Consider the following 19,609-nt stretch of genomic DNA (forward strand, 5'->3'; position numbering starts at 1 on the left):
ATTTTGACATTGTGTAGAAAACTCAAAGAATACACACAAAAAAACTCAGAATAAGTGAGTTCAGCAAGGTCACATGACACAGGACATACAAAAATCACTTATATTTCTATTTATTAGTAATGAACATGTGGATGCTGAAATTAAACACATAATTTACAAAGCTTCAAAATAAATATGAAATATTTAGGCTTAATTCTTACCGAACATGTACAGGACTCATAGACTGTGAAAGAAACCAAACACTTTAAAAAATGGAGACATATGAATCTTTCATGAATTGGAAAAATCAAAATAGTAAAGATGTCAATTTTCCCCAAATTTATACACAGTTTAACAAGAATCTCAGTAAGATTTTTTTTTGTAGATTCAGAGATTATTCTAAAATTTTCAGAAAAGCAAAGAAACTACAATAGCTAAAATAATTTTGAAAACAAAAGATGATCTTAAGACTTATTTATTAGGACATAACTATAGTAATCCAGGCTGTGCAGTAGTGGAAAAAGATAAAGACACAGACCAAGAGAACAGAGAACCCAGAAACAGACCATTTAAAAATGACCAACTGATTTTTGACAAGGGTGTAAAAGCAATTTGATGGAAGAAAGCTTTTTCAACAAATGGTACTGGTGCCAGTGGACATCAATAAATAAAGAAATAAACCAAAATCTAAGTCTCATACCTTTTAAAGAAATCAACTCAAGATGCATTATTGATTTAAAAGTAAAATGTAAAAATATGAACCTTCTAGAAAAAAATTCTCAGGCTCTAGGGCTAGGCAAAGAATTCTTACACTTGACACCAAAAGCACATTAAACTGGATAACACCAAAATTTAAAACTTTTGTTCAGCAAAAGTCTGCATAAAAGAATGAAAACACAAGCTACAGAGAGAGCGAAAATATTTGTAAATCACATATTCAATTAAGAACTTAAATCCAGAATTATAGAGAAAACTCTCAAAACTCAACATTAAAAAAATGTATCAACTATACCTCTTACCCTCTCTTTGCTATTTTCCTCAGATACTGTAGGTATTTCCATTTTATGCACACCTATCTTCTTTGTAGCTCATCTATTGAGTTTTAAATCTTTTATACTTTTCACTTTTATAAATTTAATTATCTGAAATCTGATCATCTGAGACCATTCCTCTTTTTTAAAACACATTAAATGTAATTATTTCATACTGAGGCTGTAATAATTCAAAATACTAGCCTTAAGAGTCTGATTTTGAAGTTTAATATCTGTTTCCCCAAACAGTTTGACTGTTAAAATGATGATCACTGATCATCTTACAGCAGAAATTGGGGCTTCTGTTTAAAATGCATTCCTGTACAGAAGAACTTCTTCCTCTAAACACATGGAAGAAATAATTACCTGGGACAATTTTAAAACACATTTGTGGATGGTGTTAAAAACTAAATTCCAGTCCTCAATTGGCATGATGAAGTCTTTAGGAATTTCTTGAGTAGAAGCCCTTTGCCTCCAACTGCATGCAGAACCAAGGTTTGGCCTCAGTGATTTACTGTTTACTGTGGAAGTTACTGGTCTGATTCTCACCCTACCCAGGCCTTGCAATTTATCTCCAGTTCCCAATACATATGAGAGGTTAAGAGCCAGATCCTAGGTGACTAAGAATAGGTAGGTATCTTCAGAGTATATGCCAGCTCCATTGATCTCTTTGTAATCACCATCTCTGAGAATTTCTAGCCTCTGATTATTTTCCTTAATTTACAGTCAAGTAATGCTTTTTAAAAGATGTTTTTATATTTTATCCAACATTTGGTGTTTAATATGAGAAATAGTTTGGTTGCACATTTAGGATGCCACAACTGCCGGAAACAGAAATTAAAATTTGGTTAAGTTAATCATCTAATTTGTCACGGGCCTGGTTCCTGACGTATGAATGAGTGTACAAAATGTTTCACGCAGGGAGTTCCCGTCGTGGTACAGTGGAAACAAATCCAACGAGGAACCATGAGGTTGTGCTTTCAATCCCTGGCCTCGCTCAGTGGGTTAAGGATCCAGCATTGCCATGAGCTGTGGTGTAGGTTGCAGACACGGCTTGGATCTGGCATTGCTGTGGCTGTGGCATAGGCCAGCAGCTAAAGCTCCAATTAGACTCCTAGCCTGGGAACTTCCATATGCTGCGGGTGCAGCCCTAAAAAGGACAAAAGGACAAAAAAAAAAAAGTTTCATGCAGAAACAAGAAAATATTTACTACCACTTATTAGAAATTTATTACTTAATATTTCAATAAGTGGCTTCTATTGGTACAAAAATTCCTCTCTATGTGAAAAAGTTTCAATGAAAGTTGAAAATGCGTTAATATCTACCAGAAGAATGTGCAAAAGAAACAAATTCTCAGATTATATGCTACTATAATATCATTTAAAATTGGGACATGGGAGTTCCCATCGTGGTGCAGAGGTTAATGAATCTGACTGGGAACCATGAGGTTGCAGGTTCAATCCCTGGCCTTGCTCAGTGAGTTGGGGATCTGGTGTTGCCGTGAGCTGTGGTGTAGGTCGCAGATGCAGCTCGGATCCTGTGTTGCTGTGGCCCTGACGTAGGCTGGTAGCTATAGCTCTGATTAGGCCGGTGACTACAGCTCTGATTAGACCCGTAGCCTGGGAACTTCCACATGCCGCAGGAGCGGCCCTAGCTAGAAAAGGCAAAAAGACAAAAAAAAATTAAAAAAAAATAAAATTGGGACATGAAGTCTTCAACATCTCCAGAGTTATCAACTGAGAATACTCAGAAGGTACTGGTAATAGAAGTAACTAGTTACATGTACTCCCTTCCCTGCCATGATCTATCTTAAATAGGGACCTCATATTCTTTGTAGCTATTGAAGCAATGCTTTAATGCTCTGCACTTTGTTTTTCTTTTTTAGTGATGTGACTCACATTTTCACACAAAATCTCCTGCAGAATCTTAACAGACTTGCAATTGAGGAGCGCAAACAAGTTAGAGATACCTCCCTATTTTCAAAAGTCTTTTCTCCAGCTACCACCAGAGTTTGAAAATCATAATCATGCCACTAACAGAGGGAACACAGAAAAGCATTCCAAAATTATTTGTGAAATAAAAGTATGAATACCAAAAATAAACCGCAAAATAGATGATATATTTATTTAATTACAGAAAGTTTCAAAATTCCTATCTGGGGAAAGGGTAGTGGAAATTGTAGTTCAAACAAAACTGTAAAGTGCATAAGTAGTGACTGACAAGGAGATAAGAATCCAAGAGATTATGATCTTACCCAAATATTTTACATTCCATAGGTACACGAAGCAACAATATTACTTAAGATGTGATCTCAATAAGCTTAAGACAGAGATAAAGAACGATGTTTCAAGTCAAAGAGAGACCTGTTAAAATTCCAATTTCTCCACTTTCAGTATTTGGCTTTAGGCAAGTTACTTAAACTTTTTTGGTCTGTTTCCTCATTTTAAAACCACAAAAACAGTAAAAGACAACCATGAGATTGATTGAGAATCATACATTAAATGCACAGCACAGTTCTTAGCTTGATATGCCCCTCTTTGAGACAAATGACTTAAAAATCATCTACACATTGGTGGCTCTGTACAAAGCATTTCATATGATTCTTAATGGCTTATCTAAATTTTTAGTAGACAAAGAATCTAAAAGAAAAACTGCAATTAATGTTTTCTTATAGAAGAGCAAAAAAAAAAAAAAACCAAGATCACAAACTTCCACATTTATTACCAACATCAAAAAGATTGTGAATGGACCTAGCAAAACCAGTGAACATGCCCAAGGAGTTACTAAAACACAATTCTTATATTTTAATCTAGCCCCCAAATAGACTCACAAGAGTTGATAATGATGCCTCTTGGGAAGTATAGAAAAGAATGTGTCCCCTGAACTAAAAAGAAATGCATATTAAAGTAGGTACAGCATGGAAAGTAAGAATACCATGTTTCTGAATAACAATCAAAACCACACAGGGAGTTCCCGGTGTGGCATAGCAGTAATGAACCGGACTGGTAGCCATGAGGATGCAGGTTCCATCCCTGGCCTTGCTCAGTGGGTTAAGGATCTAGTGTTGCCATGAGCTGTGGTGTAGGCTGCAGACACAGCTTGGATCCTGTGTGGCTGTGGCTGTGGTGTGGGCTAGCAGCTGCAGCTCCAATTTGACCCTTAAGTCTGGGAACTTCCATATGCTGCAGGTGTGGCCATAAAAATAAATAAATAAAATCACACAGATTTTAGGGAACACTGGCATTATATGATAACAATCTCCAAGGCCACTGGAGTGGAAATGGGTTTAAATTTCAACATCAGTATTTGAAAATTAATTTCTTGAGTATTGGTAAACATATAATTAACACGTTAGGCCTCTGAATTTCTGCTTCATTAAAGACCTTTAAAATGAATAGAAATTTTCATTTATGTATTAGATCTAAGTAAGGTTCTCTTCTTTAATCAGTAAATCCCAATAAGAATGCTGTAACACACTGACATATAACAGAAAGAATTTTATTCACAAAGTCATGGATTTAGGACTTTGTCTGAATCAGGTTTATTGACTAGAATCATACAATTAATCCATCTCTGGGGGTATCTGGAAATGTGGAGAGAGGGCATTTTGAAATTGTCAAAATGACCCTGGGAGAGAGCAAAGAAAAAATGCTAGTGGCAGTTGTACTTGGGCCCAAAATGCTAATTAAGCGAATGATATTCACATGCCACACACATTGTAGCATCCAATCTACTCAACTCTTCCACCCCTACCAAAAAAATTACATAAATGTTTCCCTCTGCCCTCCTAAAGAAAGTGAAGCCAGTCAAGTCTTTACTCTTCAAAGTCCATGGCTCATCATGGAGACCACAAGGTGTACAACTTGTAGCCTACTGGCAGATAGCTTAGTTACTATTATTCTTGTCAGATGCTATCCTTTTGCTTCTTTTTTTCATTATCATAACCAAGTACAGTCTTTTCAAAGTTCTGTGCTCACAATTTTCTCTAAGAGCATGGTATTTTACCTCTGCTCCAACAACAAACTTTCAGCTACTAGATATGAGAAAATTTCTCAACTCTAGTAAGATATGCCAGAATAAAAATTTTCAAGTATCCTTGGAATACCTGCCTCTATAGATGCAAGGAAGAAGATCCATATGCAACATTCTTTTTAGAGCTATACCCGTGGCATATGGAAGTTCCCAAGCTATGGGTTGAATCAGAGCAGTAGCCACAGCCTACGCCATGGCCACAGATCCAAGCCACGTCTGAGACTTACACAGCAGCTCATGGAAACGCCGGATCCTTACTCACTGAGCAAGGCCAAGGATCAAACCTGAGTCCTCACAGATACTAGCTGGGTTCGTTACTGTTAAGCCACAATGCCAGCTTCCACATGCAACACTTCATGTGTAGTAGCACACTTGCATCTTAGCAGGAATAAGACCCATAGTTTTCATAAGGTTCTCAAAAGTCTATGACCTTAAAACATTATGGAAAACTCCACCAAAAACTAACCCAAATCTTTGATGATTCCTGTGCTCAAAAATCTCCGATGGCTTCCCAAGCTAAATCACAAGGTTTAAACTCTCTCAACATATTAGTCAAAACCTGGCATAAGGTAGCCATTAGCCCAATTGTCTTGAATTTAAAACTATTCTGTCAATCTTCTTTACATACCTTTTGATTCTAGCAAGCTAGACATACATTTTCCTTTTTCAAGGCTTTGCTCACAATTTCCTCTTGAAGCATCATTTTCCTATATCCTCAACTATCAAAATCCTAATCATTCTTCCAGGTTCAGTTCAAATGCCACACACACAAGTAAAGACTCTTCTGTCTACTCAGCTCAAATTAACCTCATTAGCAGGCATGCTTTCATGGCATTGTGTACTTTTACTCTAGCACTTGTCACATTCCACCTGGATTCATGGTTACAGTACTGTTAATACCTTCCCTGCCCTACTAGAACGTTACTAAGGGGCAGAAGCTATGTCCTATGCCTCGTGATCACTGGTGTGCCTTTATCTAAGGCACAGTACCTTAGATAAAATAGGTGCTTAATATAAATAAATTTCTACTAAATTAAACCCAATTTGAAGAGAAATTTGACTATTACTAAACAACGATGAAGATGATATAGAGCAAAATATCTTAAGGGATATGGCAATTACATCCCTGAAACTTATCAAATGGCTATTCTAGTCTAATTATATACAAATTCATACCCATAAATCACTTCACACAAAAAGACAATTCAGTTACAGAAATGTATGAATAACAGAATTAAAATAAATAAATGTTTTTTAAAAAGTATCCTGAAAACTGTTAAACATTATAAACTAGATTTTAATTAACTTTGATTGTGGTAGTCTACTAGCCTTGACCATAGTGTATGTTTTAACCACCAGACTGTTTCTATTCTTTAGCAGAGCTCTACTAAAGTTTTCTAAGGGTTGAAATTAATTTAAAACAATTGATAAGTACATTAAGATGATCTAGGAACTATCAAATAACTATGCCCAGGTTAAATAAAATCCTAAAAATATCAAAATATATAAAAAGAACCACGTCTGTGAAATTTTACATTTCATGATTATTACATAAAACAAAGTATACTAGATCATAAACTATAATTTTTTTACAAAACTAAGACTTTTTTGTCTCTCATGGTTTACATTTTAAACTATTTTATTCCTAGCAAGTTTTTTACAAGAAGATTCAGGGAGTAATAAGACTTAGCCAATTGAGAGAAGATACTTTGTTTTCACATAGCAATCTAGATTACTGGGGCGGGGGGAGGGGGGCAAATATTTTCCCAGTCAAGAGTGCTTGCCTAATTTTAGTAGCTTCAAGGCTCTACAGCACAGAGATCTAGGCAGACAGGCAGGGGATAATAAATGAGTGAGACAGAAACCTCCTGGTCAATTTTAAGTGCTAAATAAATGTTTTCATTTTGCAAATCCTGTGAACTTTCTATTGGAAAGACATGCTAATAAGCAACATGTTCGTGGGAAGTCAATTTCCCTAGCATATATATAAGGCCATATACTGCTAATTATTCAAGATTAAATACTAGAAATGCTCTATGTTTACATATTTGTTATACAAAGGCTCTTTATAGAATGGTTATTCAAAAACATAAATGATTAAAAACTTTTGGTTTAAAAATATACAAACACTTGTTAGCTGGGATATTCAAAAAAGCAATATACAAGGAGTTCCCTAGTAGTCTAGTGGTTAGGACTCAGCCCTTTCACTGCTGTAGCCCAGGTTCAATCCCTAGTCTGGGAACTGAGATGCCATATCAAACTGGTGGACTTTGTGGCAAAAAAAAATTGCAGTATACCGAAAAAGTGATAGGAATAGTACAAAAAGCAGCTATAATGCCAAGTAAAATGTCTTACAATTAACAAGCCATGTGACAAGCAATATAAATTTTAATAAAACAGACTGAACTATATATGAAACTAGTTTATATTTTTTGCATACTCTTGTATATTTTATCTTTCTCTAAAAAGCTAATTAAATGGTGGGAAATAGCTCAAAGAATTTCCAAATTAACATTTTAATTTGGCATGTTATGACACCTAAATGAATGGCAGAATTCAGTCTTGGTTATAAATATGATGATTTAAAAAGTTAATAATGAGCCTCTATTTTGGAAAGAATGCTTATATACATTCATACATACATACATACATACACACACACACAATGTAATGGTGCAACAGGCAGTATGGCAGACTCATAATTAGAAGATTTAAATTACAGGTTGTAGCTTTGCCTCTAAGGAACTATGTAAACTTTTTTTTAATAATGATTTTTATTTTTTCCATTATAGCTGGTTTAGTTTTTTTTTTTTTGTCTTTTAGGGCCACACCCGTGGCATACAGAGGTATGGAGGTTCCCAGGCTAGGGACTGAATCAGAGCTGTAGCTGCCGGCCTACACCACAGCCACAGCAACACCAGATCCGAACTACATCTGCAACCTACACTACAGATCACAGCAACGCTGGATCCTTAACCCACTGAGTGAGGCCAGGGATCAAACCTGTGTCCTCATGGATGCTGGTCAGACTCATTTCCGCTGAGCCACAACAGGAACTCCACCATATGTAAACCTTTTTTTTAATGCATCATTTAAAAAACTTTTTAATTATCGTTAATTTACAGTGTTGTCAATTTCTGCTGTACAGCAAAGTGACCCAGTTATACATTTATATACATTCTTTTTTTCACATTATCCTCCATCATGTTGCATCACAAGTGATTAGATACACGAACCATGTAAACTTTAACAAAAATTTTCTTCACCTGTTTTGAGTCTCAGACTCATCTCACCTATAAATAATGAAAATGAGAGGGGTGATCTTACGTCTTATTCTAGAAATTATGGTTCATATGAGTAAAGGTTTTTACATTGAACAAATATATATGTGTATATATATTTATACTATCTAAATGTCAATGCTGGTAAAAAGGAGAACTACAAAACATTAGACACTGAAAAATTCAAATCTAAATAGTTAAGTTCCATACGAACAAATACACTTAAAAAAATATAACCAGGTATTTTGAAATCTAAGCACAGGCAAACAAGAAGTAAAGAACGGTTAAGTATATTAATAAAAGTATAATCACAACTTGAAAGGCCCCATTTTTGGCTCAAAAATACTATAAATTAATGCTTGCCCTAACTACTTTAGAATGTTGATTATTAATAACAATAATGCATGAACATCAGGAACATGACAAAAATATAAAATTAACACACAATTACTAACTGACTCTGAAACTATGCACACTTTACACTGGAAAGCCAAAGTCGATTATTTTTATAAAGAAGCAATTTTATAACTTGCTTTTGTTCTTTATGAGATTCATTTGGCAAAAAAGTAATGATAAAAGTGTCATGTAACCCTCTTCAAATTTCTTTTTTAAGGATAAAACTGAAGACAGAGAGGAGGCCCCAGAACTTAGGACTGCCCAAAGAACAAACTCTTCATGTAGTAGAATTCTATATTCTAAGAAGGAAGGCTCTTACCACTCAAACATCCTATAAGTAACTTGAATCATGAACCGCTAATTCACCCAACAAAACTTAATGAGTTTTAATAGGACCATACTTAGGTTCTTTCTTAGAGAATATGAAAAAAGGGTAGCTATTCATTTTGCAAAGATCACAATATAAATTCTGTCAATCTCAAACTGACTGTTACAGATCAAACCAATTTGATTAATTTAAGGTGAAACCTTACTCCTGAAAATTACAAAACACAAAATATCAATTAGGATCTTCAAATAGGCCATCAAATTTGTTTTTTAAAAAAAATTCTTACTGTAATGAAGTCATCCCCTTTAACCATTCTTCCTTGGTAAAAAATCCCATGCTTTCAGCCTCCAATTTCCACGCTAAAACTAACATAATAATCTGGAAAGAACAGAACATAAAGGATAGGGGAAAAGTCAGCAATAGAGATAATCATGTCTATTTTTATAATGGAGAGCATTTTTATACAAACTATGTCCATCCTTCAACTTTATTACAGGGTACAATCTTTGAAATTATTAACTGTAAAGAAATTTAAATGGGCCAATTTCTTAAAAGCTATACGTTCTAACAGTTTCTGAAAGTAGAATCTCTTAGTCTACTGCAAATGACATTTGTATCAAGAAAAAGCACACATGCCCAACTTAAACTGATTTTAAAAACCTAAATAAAAATCTACAATATTCACGAAGAAACAAAACTTTCTTAAGATTAAAGTGTTCCAATTTTTAGAAATTTATGAATATGCTATACCCCACTTGTATTCCATTCTACTTAGAAATAAAACATACATTTTCAGGTTCAACACCAATGTCTTCACAAAATTTTTCCATTCCTTCTGGCCCTACAACTTCATCAGGACCTTCAAAGACAAAAATAATTTATATATTTTATTGTTATAATTTAATATCAACATAAAACATAAGCCACTGTGTTAAAGGCATCTATGGATATACCATAACATTTTTTGCAAACAACCAAATTTGAATTTTGACATATCTTTAATAAAGCAAAATATCTATTACCAAATTTAAAAATTCTGAAATACTCTTTAAAAGCATATTACAAAATAGAATTAAGGAAATAAAAAACAAAGTAACATTAATATCAATCACTAGGTTGTATAATAATTGAACCTATCCATTAAAAAAAACATTTACTCAGAACCTCCTCTGAAGAAAATTTTTGGCAATGCATGAATATAAAGACGTATAAGAATGTTTGAGCTGCTTCTTCAACTAAAATGTGCCAGTACCAACCCACAATTCAAGACAGTAAGCAGAGGAGAATATCTGTTTCACACTAAAAGAGAAGGTCATTCATTAACCTTCTGAAATACACCCAAACAAAATTTAATACTTTTAAGATACATTATGAAAATTATGACTTAAGGAAATGGCTAGAGAGTCCAGAATGAGATATTTTCCTTATTATCTCAGTTCTAAAGCAGACAGTAAAGCATGAGCATTATGTCACCTTAAATAAAAGTTTAACCCTTCCTTAGCTATGTCTATCCTAGTCCAAAAATTGAGGAATTTTTCTTATTTTTTCCCAATTCTCATATTTTTTATGTTATCAGATTTCCCATGTAGTAATTACATCATTGCTAGGCCTCTTTTGTGACTCAGTAAGAATGAAACAAACTGTGACATGGATGAATTTTGAAGGAATTGTGCTAAGCAAAAAATTCTGAGAAAGAAAGGAAAATACCATATAAGCTCACTTGTATAAATAATCTACCAAAAAACAAACAAAACAAAAACCCAAATTCAAATATAGAGAACAGATTGGTGGTTGTCAGAGTTAGAGGAGGTGGACAAAATGAGTGAAGATGGTGAAAAGGTACAAAGTTATAAAATAAATAAAGTTTATAAAATAATTTATAAAATAATTATAAAATAAATTATTTTAATAAAATATTATAAAATAAAGAAGTCCTGGGATGTACTGTACAGCATGGTGACTACAGTTAATAATACTGTTTTACCTATTTCAAGGTAGCTAAGAGTAAATCTTAAAAGTTCTCCTCATAAGAAAACAAAATTTGTAACTATGTGTAGTGATAGGTGTTAACTAAGGCTGTGGTGATTACTAATTTAAAACAATACAAAATACAATGGAAATATGACAGAAGCACTTGGCTTTTGAAGATACAGTCTTCAAGTACTATTGTTTAAGTAACTAAGAGAAACTTGTTTTCTTTTCTTAAGGACTAAAAATATTCCAGCTTTGTAAGTCACAGACTAGACCAAGGCTGCTCAGGTGGCATTTTATGTAGCCATCATTAGTTCACAAGCACAATATGAAACCAGTGTCCCATGGTTTCTCTTAATAGAAGAATGTTTGTGACCAGTAAAGTCGTACTGTCTCAGATGAGGTCCAGGCTGCTAATACGACGTTAACACATGGTCTGAAACAAAAACTGCTTTTAAGTTTTTTAGTTTAAATAAGTACTGCACTAATTTATGCAGTGAGGTGTTAAAAGGTGATGGGGTGGTAATTATAGGAAACTTTCACTTCCTAATATATATTTGGAGGGTTTTTTAAATGAAAATGTGTTAATTATGTAACTTAAAAAGCACGTGTATAAAATTAAGCTGTTAAATAACCAAATATGCATCCTTACATTATGTGGTTTACATCAAAGTGAAAATAAGACAAGAAATTTAATGGAAGAAACCAAAGTTTTTTTGTTTAGGCATGAAGGAAATATATTCTAAATTTTTCTAAGGCAACAAGAAAGCAGACTTGCCCTCAAAGCTGTCACCGTTAGTAATTAGAAGAGAGAGCTGAAGAGTCAGGTGAAGAAATATCAGTTACTGTCATAAAATATAGCCTCCCTAGCAAATGGGAGGTTAGCCATTAAAAATTTGTTTAGAATCAAGTTAAATTATATCATATAGAGATATAAGATAAATATAAGACCTTTCTGTAAATGTCAAGTGACTTTCACAAAGCAATGCCAACAGCAACAATCTAAATCCAAAAGGAGGTCTATAACAATGTTCTTTTCCCCAGATGGTGTAGTTATTTATGCTTCTGGAAACAAACTCTTCCGATAAAACTACTCCCAAATAAAACCTCTGGAGCTGGTAAAACAAAGGTTTCCACTAAATTTAAGAAGCTATGAAAATGACTTAGTTAACTCTATCAGCTGGTTACTTTATTAGAACTATGCAATTCTATTCTTTTTTTTTTTTTTGATTCTTCGTAAAACTTTAAAAGTACCTTTTCACTGTCTATGCTTTTGTCCAGTAATAGCAATATTACTGAATCCCTAATAATGTAAGTATCACTCAAGATGTGAGGTCTAATCAAAGGGGAAAACTATCAGGCTTATCACACATGACCTATATTAACAAGATTTGTGGTAAAATATTTTTAAAAGAAAATCAATTTTCTGATGTTTTAATAACCATAAAGAAATGTTCCCAGCTACATCTGCAGAGTCTAAAACCATGCCAACCATAGCAAATGCTCAGGAAAAAAAAAGAAAAAAAAATCTGTTCAACGAATGACACAGCACCTTCAACATAAGCTACATAGGGGCTATATTATTAATTTCGGAACAGTATTGTAAATATACACAATCAGTAAATCTGAAGCTGCAATACTATTACTCTTTTAATAACAGCCAACTAATATTGAGCTCTGACCCAAGTGCTAAGTGCTTTACATGTACTACCTCAGGAAGCACAATTATTGTCTGCATTTTAAAAAGGGACACCTTAGTTACTATTTATTTGGCAAATAACTGGCACCTCCTTATCAATTGGTCTCTGCCCAAAGTAATCTCCAGAGAGGTCTTCCCTAGTCACCTTATTTGAAAGTCCATCCGAACTATCTAATTTCTATCCCCTGTACCATGCCCTATTTATTACTCCTATTATCCTCCACATCTGTCATTATCTTGCCTACCCACTTATTCACTGTCTTCCCCACTAGCAGGCAAGTCCCCCAAGGGCAGGGATCTTGTTTGACTTGTTCATCATTATATTTCCAGCACTTAGCATAGTGCCTGGCATACAAGTGCACAATAAATATGAATCATTCAGTGATGACTGATTCATCACTCCAGTACACGTACTAATATTTTCTTTGTAAAAGAAAAACTAGCTACCATGTACATATTTTAAAAAGTAAGAATTTACAAGATGGTAGTAGTTAAAAGCATAGTCTAAATGGTCTATGGTCTAAATGACCTAGGTTTGAATTTAGGCTCTTGTCATTGTATGATCTTGGCCAAATTACTTTTAAGCCTCAGTTTTCTCATTTATAAAATAAGGGTAACACCACCTACTTAGCAGAGTGGTCATAAGGGAAAATTATACAATTAGGATAATTTTTGGAATAAAGATAGCAATTATTTTGCTGGCTATTAAAAAATTCTAGCATAGGAAATAACTGTTTAATTCAAATCGTATGCTACACAGGAAAAGTCCCTATGAGAAGTTCCTGTGAGAAGGAAAAAAAAACGACTAATTTTATAGTATCTACTACCCTTTAGGTGAAACAAGATGAGTAAACTTTTGATTCTATATCATATCATTAATACCAGTAAAACTGGCATTTTGAATACTGGGTCAACATTTTAAATGGAGGTCAAAAGAAAATGAATTCCCTCTATTTAATTTGGGTTAGTGGTTATCTTGGGATGCCAGTAATAGCAGTTTTTCTGGTCCAGAAAGAATCTGTTCTGTTACTAAACAATTTTTAAATTATACTTTTGGGATTACTCATCTGATCCCAACAAGGAAGTTACTGTCCCCCAAAATAGTCTTATTTTCCATACAGTGAACATTTAGTAAACTTAAACCTTAAGTTCAGAGTGCATTTGAGACTTTATCTTGATTAGCACTAAATATAAGGCAATGACGGCAAATAAACTGTTTAATCTTAAACACTTAGAATGACAGTGTTATTAAAGGGGGAAAAAATAAAACAAAACAATCCAACAAAGGAGGCAAGTAAAAGAAAGGAAACGAGTTGGGGGTGGGGAGCTTTAAAATCAATAATTCCAAAAGAACAAAATCATTCTAAAGGAAAAAAAAATTCATATATGTTTACGATGTTAGTAATAAATAATAAACAAGTATTCATTTTCCTCTATTTCCTTAAACTCTTTGGCCTCCTCCAAGGCTTTGACTTTTACCTCTAAACTATACTCTTCCCTAGGCTTAGAAATTTGCATTTAGTATTTATAGCATTTAGTCTAGATTCAATTAGTTTCTTACAGCTTTCCCTGACACTTCCAAGGCTGGTTTATACATTCCTCCTATGAACTCTCATAATGTATCTTCCTAACATAACATACATTAAACTGTACTAATATCAGTCTATTTACTTTCTTATTTATTACTGCACCTCAAGTAGAAGTGGAATGTCTAAACAGCAATTATATTAAAGGGTACATGTGTTGTGCAATGATATATGTTAGTTTTAAATCCTTTACTAGGTCCCCCAAAGGTTTCAGCAAATGTCAGTTTATAGTTCAAAAAATTTCAGAAGAATATTGGAAAGAAAAACAAGAACAATATTTTATATAATTTATAAAATGTTTATTACACACTGTGTTTTCCAGAATATCACTCTACTATAGCCAATGGATGTAAATTAATAAGTGAATCTGTTTACATATTCTACTAGCAGTAAATGTTTCACTCCCTCAGTAAACAAACACTGAATTACATATTTAAAGAAATTATCAGCCTGAAACAGCATAGCCTACCCATGAGCCTCAGTGTTGACCCTGATTTCAGCACACAGCACTAACACACAGCAGGCCTGCAATAAATAATTTGTTAAATGAATAAACCAAAAAAACATTTTAAAGCATGTGACTGATATCCTCTAATATTAATTTCATTACCTGCATACTCATAAAACCAAGCCAGGCACTTCTTGCTTGAAAAATGTTCCTCTCCACTTATTAGTCTAGCAGGGGGTTGGGATCTGCAATAGCTTAAAAAACACACAAATGCCTAAGAATTTTATCAAGTCTCAACTTTCAGTGAAAAGCTAAGTCCCATATGAACTACTTCAATTCAAGCCAAAGTATTTTTTTTTTTTACAGTTGGTGTTACAGGAAAAAAAACTGGAGTTGTTAAATATTTGCAAGTTGAAACAGCAATCTTTACATAAAAATTCCCAGCTAACAAAACCCAAATTCTACTTTGCTCACTATCAAGTTCCAAAAAAAATCACTAAAATTATTTCTCCCAGATTTCAGAAGACCACACACAAGTTCAACCCAATGGTCTCAATGCAGGACTGATAACTAGAAAAGTATACATCTTTACAGTGATTCTTCTGCTGATTTGCATGGAAATTAGATTTGTGTATAATTTGAAAACAAATATTACTGTATAGTTTAATACAGTGAATCAATATTTCTGAATAATTTATCTAGAGTTGTTTATCTGTCATCTACCAAGCTTAAATATTTTTAAACATAAAAGCTAATTTAGGACCTAAGGGTATAATTAGATTCCACAAATTTAAAAGAAAAAAAAAACTGTATTAGATTATGGTCCAAATAATTAGGCCAAAGCTATTTAATCCCAGATTTCCTTTATCTTTTTCATACAATCATTAAAAGTTGGGAAGTTCATAAACGGCCTCTAGGATTTAATGAACTTCAGAGAACCTGTTCTAAAGAAGCTGAGTTACAGTAACACAATGATATAGGAATGCTAAAACTTCTGCAATTGAATAATGTAATGTAAAACAAGAGTGCCATTGGGGGGGGGGTTAAAGGAGAAAAAAATATAGATTTATTGCTTTGCCAGGCAAAGGGGGCCACAGCAGGCTGATGCTTTAAAGACTGTGCCCCCCTTGGAATGGGCGAGGAGGTGGAAGTGTGCCATATTTAAAATTTTCAGTTGATAGAGCAAAGTATCACCTGAATTCTAATAGTACTGACTGCTCAGCCATTTCAATGTGCTTAATTTAAATAATTTTGATACATTATACAATTAAGATGTCTACAAGTTAAAGTAATAAAAAAACTAACTTGCATGTTCCATAAAAATATGAGCTAAAACTGTGTCAAATTCTAGTATGAGTTACTATTAAGAGGTATAGGAAAACAGCAGCATCTTTCACAGAAATAGCCCAAGAAATACCTTTGGGCTCTTTTGCCAAACTCAGCAATGAGGAAAAAATTCAATAAATTAACGAAAAAGTTTGATGCAGACTAAAGTCACCTTCCCCACATTTTAAGCAAATCTCTCTTTAAGGAGAGCTCTATTATTATCTCCTCTCTATAACGTTGGCTATTTTAAATGGCAGTACGTAAAGTTACAGGAAGTGCCAACCACCTATACAGTCAAGACATACAATAAGGGTATTTTAAAAACCTACTTCTCACACCTAAATTGCAATGATTTTTTTGCAGCACGCAGTGTTGCTGTACTGCCTCAATGACATGTTACAACAGGATCAAAGAACTATATAACTACAGCTCTGCTTTGTTTTCTTTTTCTCTAAGAGGATACGCAGAACAATGGCTCTCGAATTATTAATATTTATATTGAGAGTTAACAGCATCCTGATGGCTAGAAAACAAAAAGCAGGCAGGGCCTTTCCAACTTTGCACAGGGACTTAGTGCAAGTGGAAGCACTATACTGCCAGAAAATAGGGCGCCTGTTGGGATGGTCTGGGTTAGACCACTCCAAAGAGTAAATTTGGACGTCAATTACAGCATAAGGAACTTTTCTTTCTACCATACTCATGGCAGTTGTCAGGTCACGATCCCTCTTGCTCTGCTCCTTTCTTCACATTCTACAAAGAAATTCTAGAAGTACCCTTGCACACACGGATCTGTAATCACTTCTAGGTCTGGAAGGAAGGCGGGGCAGGGATTAAGGGAGAAGGGGGTAAGGGGAAAGAACGCAATCTGCCTAAGCATTCTTATTTCCCCACATTCCCAGGCACGCAGACTCCAACATGAGGCGACTCTCGGAGTACCGGCGCCAGCGCTACAGCACACCCACCGAACACGAGGTGGTCCGAAGTAGACTCGCGCGGCTCTGCACCTCCCACCTATCTTTAATCACAGCAGCTTACTTCTCCCCAGCCCGAGCCCCAGGAACCCGGCCCGCCTCCTCCTCTTCTTGCCCTGCAGGAGAGGAGGAGGAAAGACTGAAAGGTGGGGGAAGGTGGTACCTGGAGATTTTACACTTTTTGAGGTTTCCGTCTTCCGCTACTGCAGCTGCCACCCCAGAGGATTTCCTCTTCTTCTTCACCGGCATCTTCCGCCCTCCCCGGCAGGGCGGGCAGGGGAGCCGGGGAAGGGGGTCGCTGTCCACTTAAGACGCCTCAGTGCTGGCACCCGGCTCCCAGAGACAGCAGCAAACGAAGGAGCAGAGTCGCCGGCCCAACCCAGAGCGGCCCAGCCCGGCCACAGCCCGCTCCCAGGTCCCCTCCTCGTCCGTCTCTTCTCCAGGCAGCGGGTACTCTTCGCCAGTGGGCACTGCTGCTTGGTCACACCGGGAAGAGAGAAGGCGGACAGCGCGGCACGGCCACCAGTCACACACTCCAAGAGCAAGAGGTTCAGCCTGACCCGGAAGCAGATCGCACGCGGCCGGAAGTGACGCGCCGCAGAGCGAGTTGCTCAGAGGGGCGTGGCTCTGGTCGGGTGCAGCTACCTTTCCACATGCCGGATTACTCTGTATCGCAGCCACGAAAGGAGAATTCGGGTTTCATTGATTTATTAGCCGCCTTTTGTCAAGATTTTTCCGAACTTTCTCACGAAACTTCCACCTGCACTAATGCTGATGCTCGTCCCCCCCAAATGCCTTATGAAACCACTAATCCTCTGCAGTTGGCCTGAAAATAACCTGGTAAAGTAAACCGAGTTTCACTTCTCACCTCTTCTGAGTGGTAACCTCACGTTAACTGTTCTCCACCCGCTAAATGCTTGTTTCTTTATGGGCAGGCCATCAGCCTCCCACTCCCCCACCCCCACTTCGCCTTCATCTGGGACCTCTGCTTATCACTTTTCCCCTATTTAGCTCTAGCATTTCTCTTTGACAGAGCTCACCCTTCAGAGACAGTAGGTGATCGCTGACCTAGTAAAGAGGAATTTGAAGGACAATTCTAAAGGACTTCCCCTTACAGACTTTATTACCCAGAACATTTGTAATCAATCATCCACCTCCACATCTATGAAAATATTGTTTATAAATAAAGGTTATCACATGTGAAGATTATACAGTAGAAAGTTGTTTTAGTATGTATGTAAAATAAGTTCACACTTGCAAACTAACTGTATTGGTAGAGGATTAAGAGTCATTTTAAATCTAATAATAGTCAATTTGGTTCTAGTAACTTTAACATGCTCATCTGGCCAATCAGAATATCATATTACTTAGTGCCATAAATTGGTTGAGAATGGACCCATGATCCATGCCAAGCCAATCAGTGCTAATGACATGAGATTGAAGCATTAGAAGCAACTTAATTTCCTATGGGCTTGAACCTGAGAGGAGGTGGAGAATGAAGCTGAAAGTCAGAAGAAATCAGAATGAAGACACGATTCTGGAATTTTCTGGTCCATGAGCCAATAAACCTTATTATTGTACTTATGCTGTTAAGGACTATGTTACTTAAAACCAAAAGAATGTTGTTCTTGAATTCTGTAATCTTTCAACCCATTGAAAATACTTGAGGCAGGAGTTCCCTGGTGGCGTAGCATATTAAGAATCCTGCTTTGTCACTGCTGTGATGTGGGCTTGATCCCTGGCCCTGGAATTTCTGCATGCTACATGTGCAGCTAAAAAAAAAAAAAAAAAGCAAGCATGAGGCAAAAAAAAAAACAAATCTGAATGAGATCAAGTCTGAAAAGAAATACCACATGTAAGTAGAGGACAGAGAAACGTGTGAAAACTCAGTGCAATCAGCAAAATCTAGATTGTTAGACGATCTACAGGAAAAATGACCAGGATTCTAGAACAAATTATTAGAAAGAGAGGGGGAGAAAGAAGGAAATTTTAAGAAGTATTAAAAGATGTATCAGTCAGGAGTTCCTGTCGTGGCGCAGTGGTTAACGAATCCGTTTAGGAACCATGAGGTTGCGGGTTCGATCCCTGCCCTTGCTCAGTGGGTTAAGGATCCGGCGTTGCCGTGAGCTGTGGTGTAGGTTGCAGACATGGCTCGGATCCCGCGTTGCTGTGGCTCTGGCATAGGCCGGTGGCTACAGCTCCGATTTGACCCCTAGCCTGGGAACCTCTATATGCCGTGGGAGTGGCCCAGGAAATAGCAAAAAGACAAAAAAAAAAAAGATATATCAGTCACTTTTCATATGCGATTCTTATTTGAATCTATTCAAATCATTTTTAAACAGTATTATGGCATTTATGGGACAACTGGAAATTAGAACACTGGCTGCTTTTTGGTGAAATTCTAGAATAGTCAAAATTATGTGTACAGAGTTCCTGTTGTGGCTCAGCAGGTTAAAAACCCAGTATATTGTCTGTGACGATACAGGTTTGATCCCTGGCCTCATTCAGTGGGTTGAGGATCTGGCTTTGCTGCAAGCTGCCGTACGTCACAGATGCAGCTG

General features: G+C 35.8%; 1 protein-coding gene across 2 annotated transcripts in view; it reads right to left on the bottom strand.

Moving 5' to 3' along the window:
* Positions 1–17,342, bottom strand: part of DCUN1D5 (defective in cullin neddylation 1 domain containing 5) — a 29,058-nt gene extending 11,716 nt beyond the window's left edge. Inside the window, exons 1-4 of one of the 2 annotated variants that reach the window (XM_047752747.1) lie at positions 17,212–17,342; positions 14,914–15,005; positions 9,836–9,906; positions 9,334–9,425 (exon numbers count right to left, since the gene is read on the bottom strand). In XM_047752747.1, the coding sequence (XP_047608703.1) occupies positions 9,334–9,425; positions 9,836–9,906; positions 14,914–15,005; positions 17,212–17,297 (341 nt within the window). In that variant the 5' untranslated portion in view covers positions 17,298–17,342. The remainder of the gene's footprint in view (positions 1–9,333; positions 9,426–9,835; positions 9,907–14,913; positions 15,006–17,211) is intronic. The other variant, XM_047752748.1, reaches the window with a different exon arrangement.
* Positions 17,343–19,609: the final 2,267 nt, after the last annotated feature.

This window comes from Phacochoerus africanus, chromosome 11, assembly GCF_016906955.1.
Source record: "Phacochoerus africanus isolate WHEZ1 chromosome 11, ROS_Pafr_v1, whole genome shotgun sequence".
Lineage (NCBI taxonomy): Eukaryota > Metazoa > Chordata > Mammalia > Artiodactyla > Suidae > Phacochoerus > Phacochoerus africanus.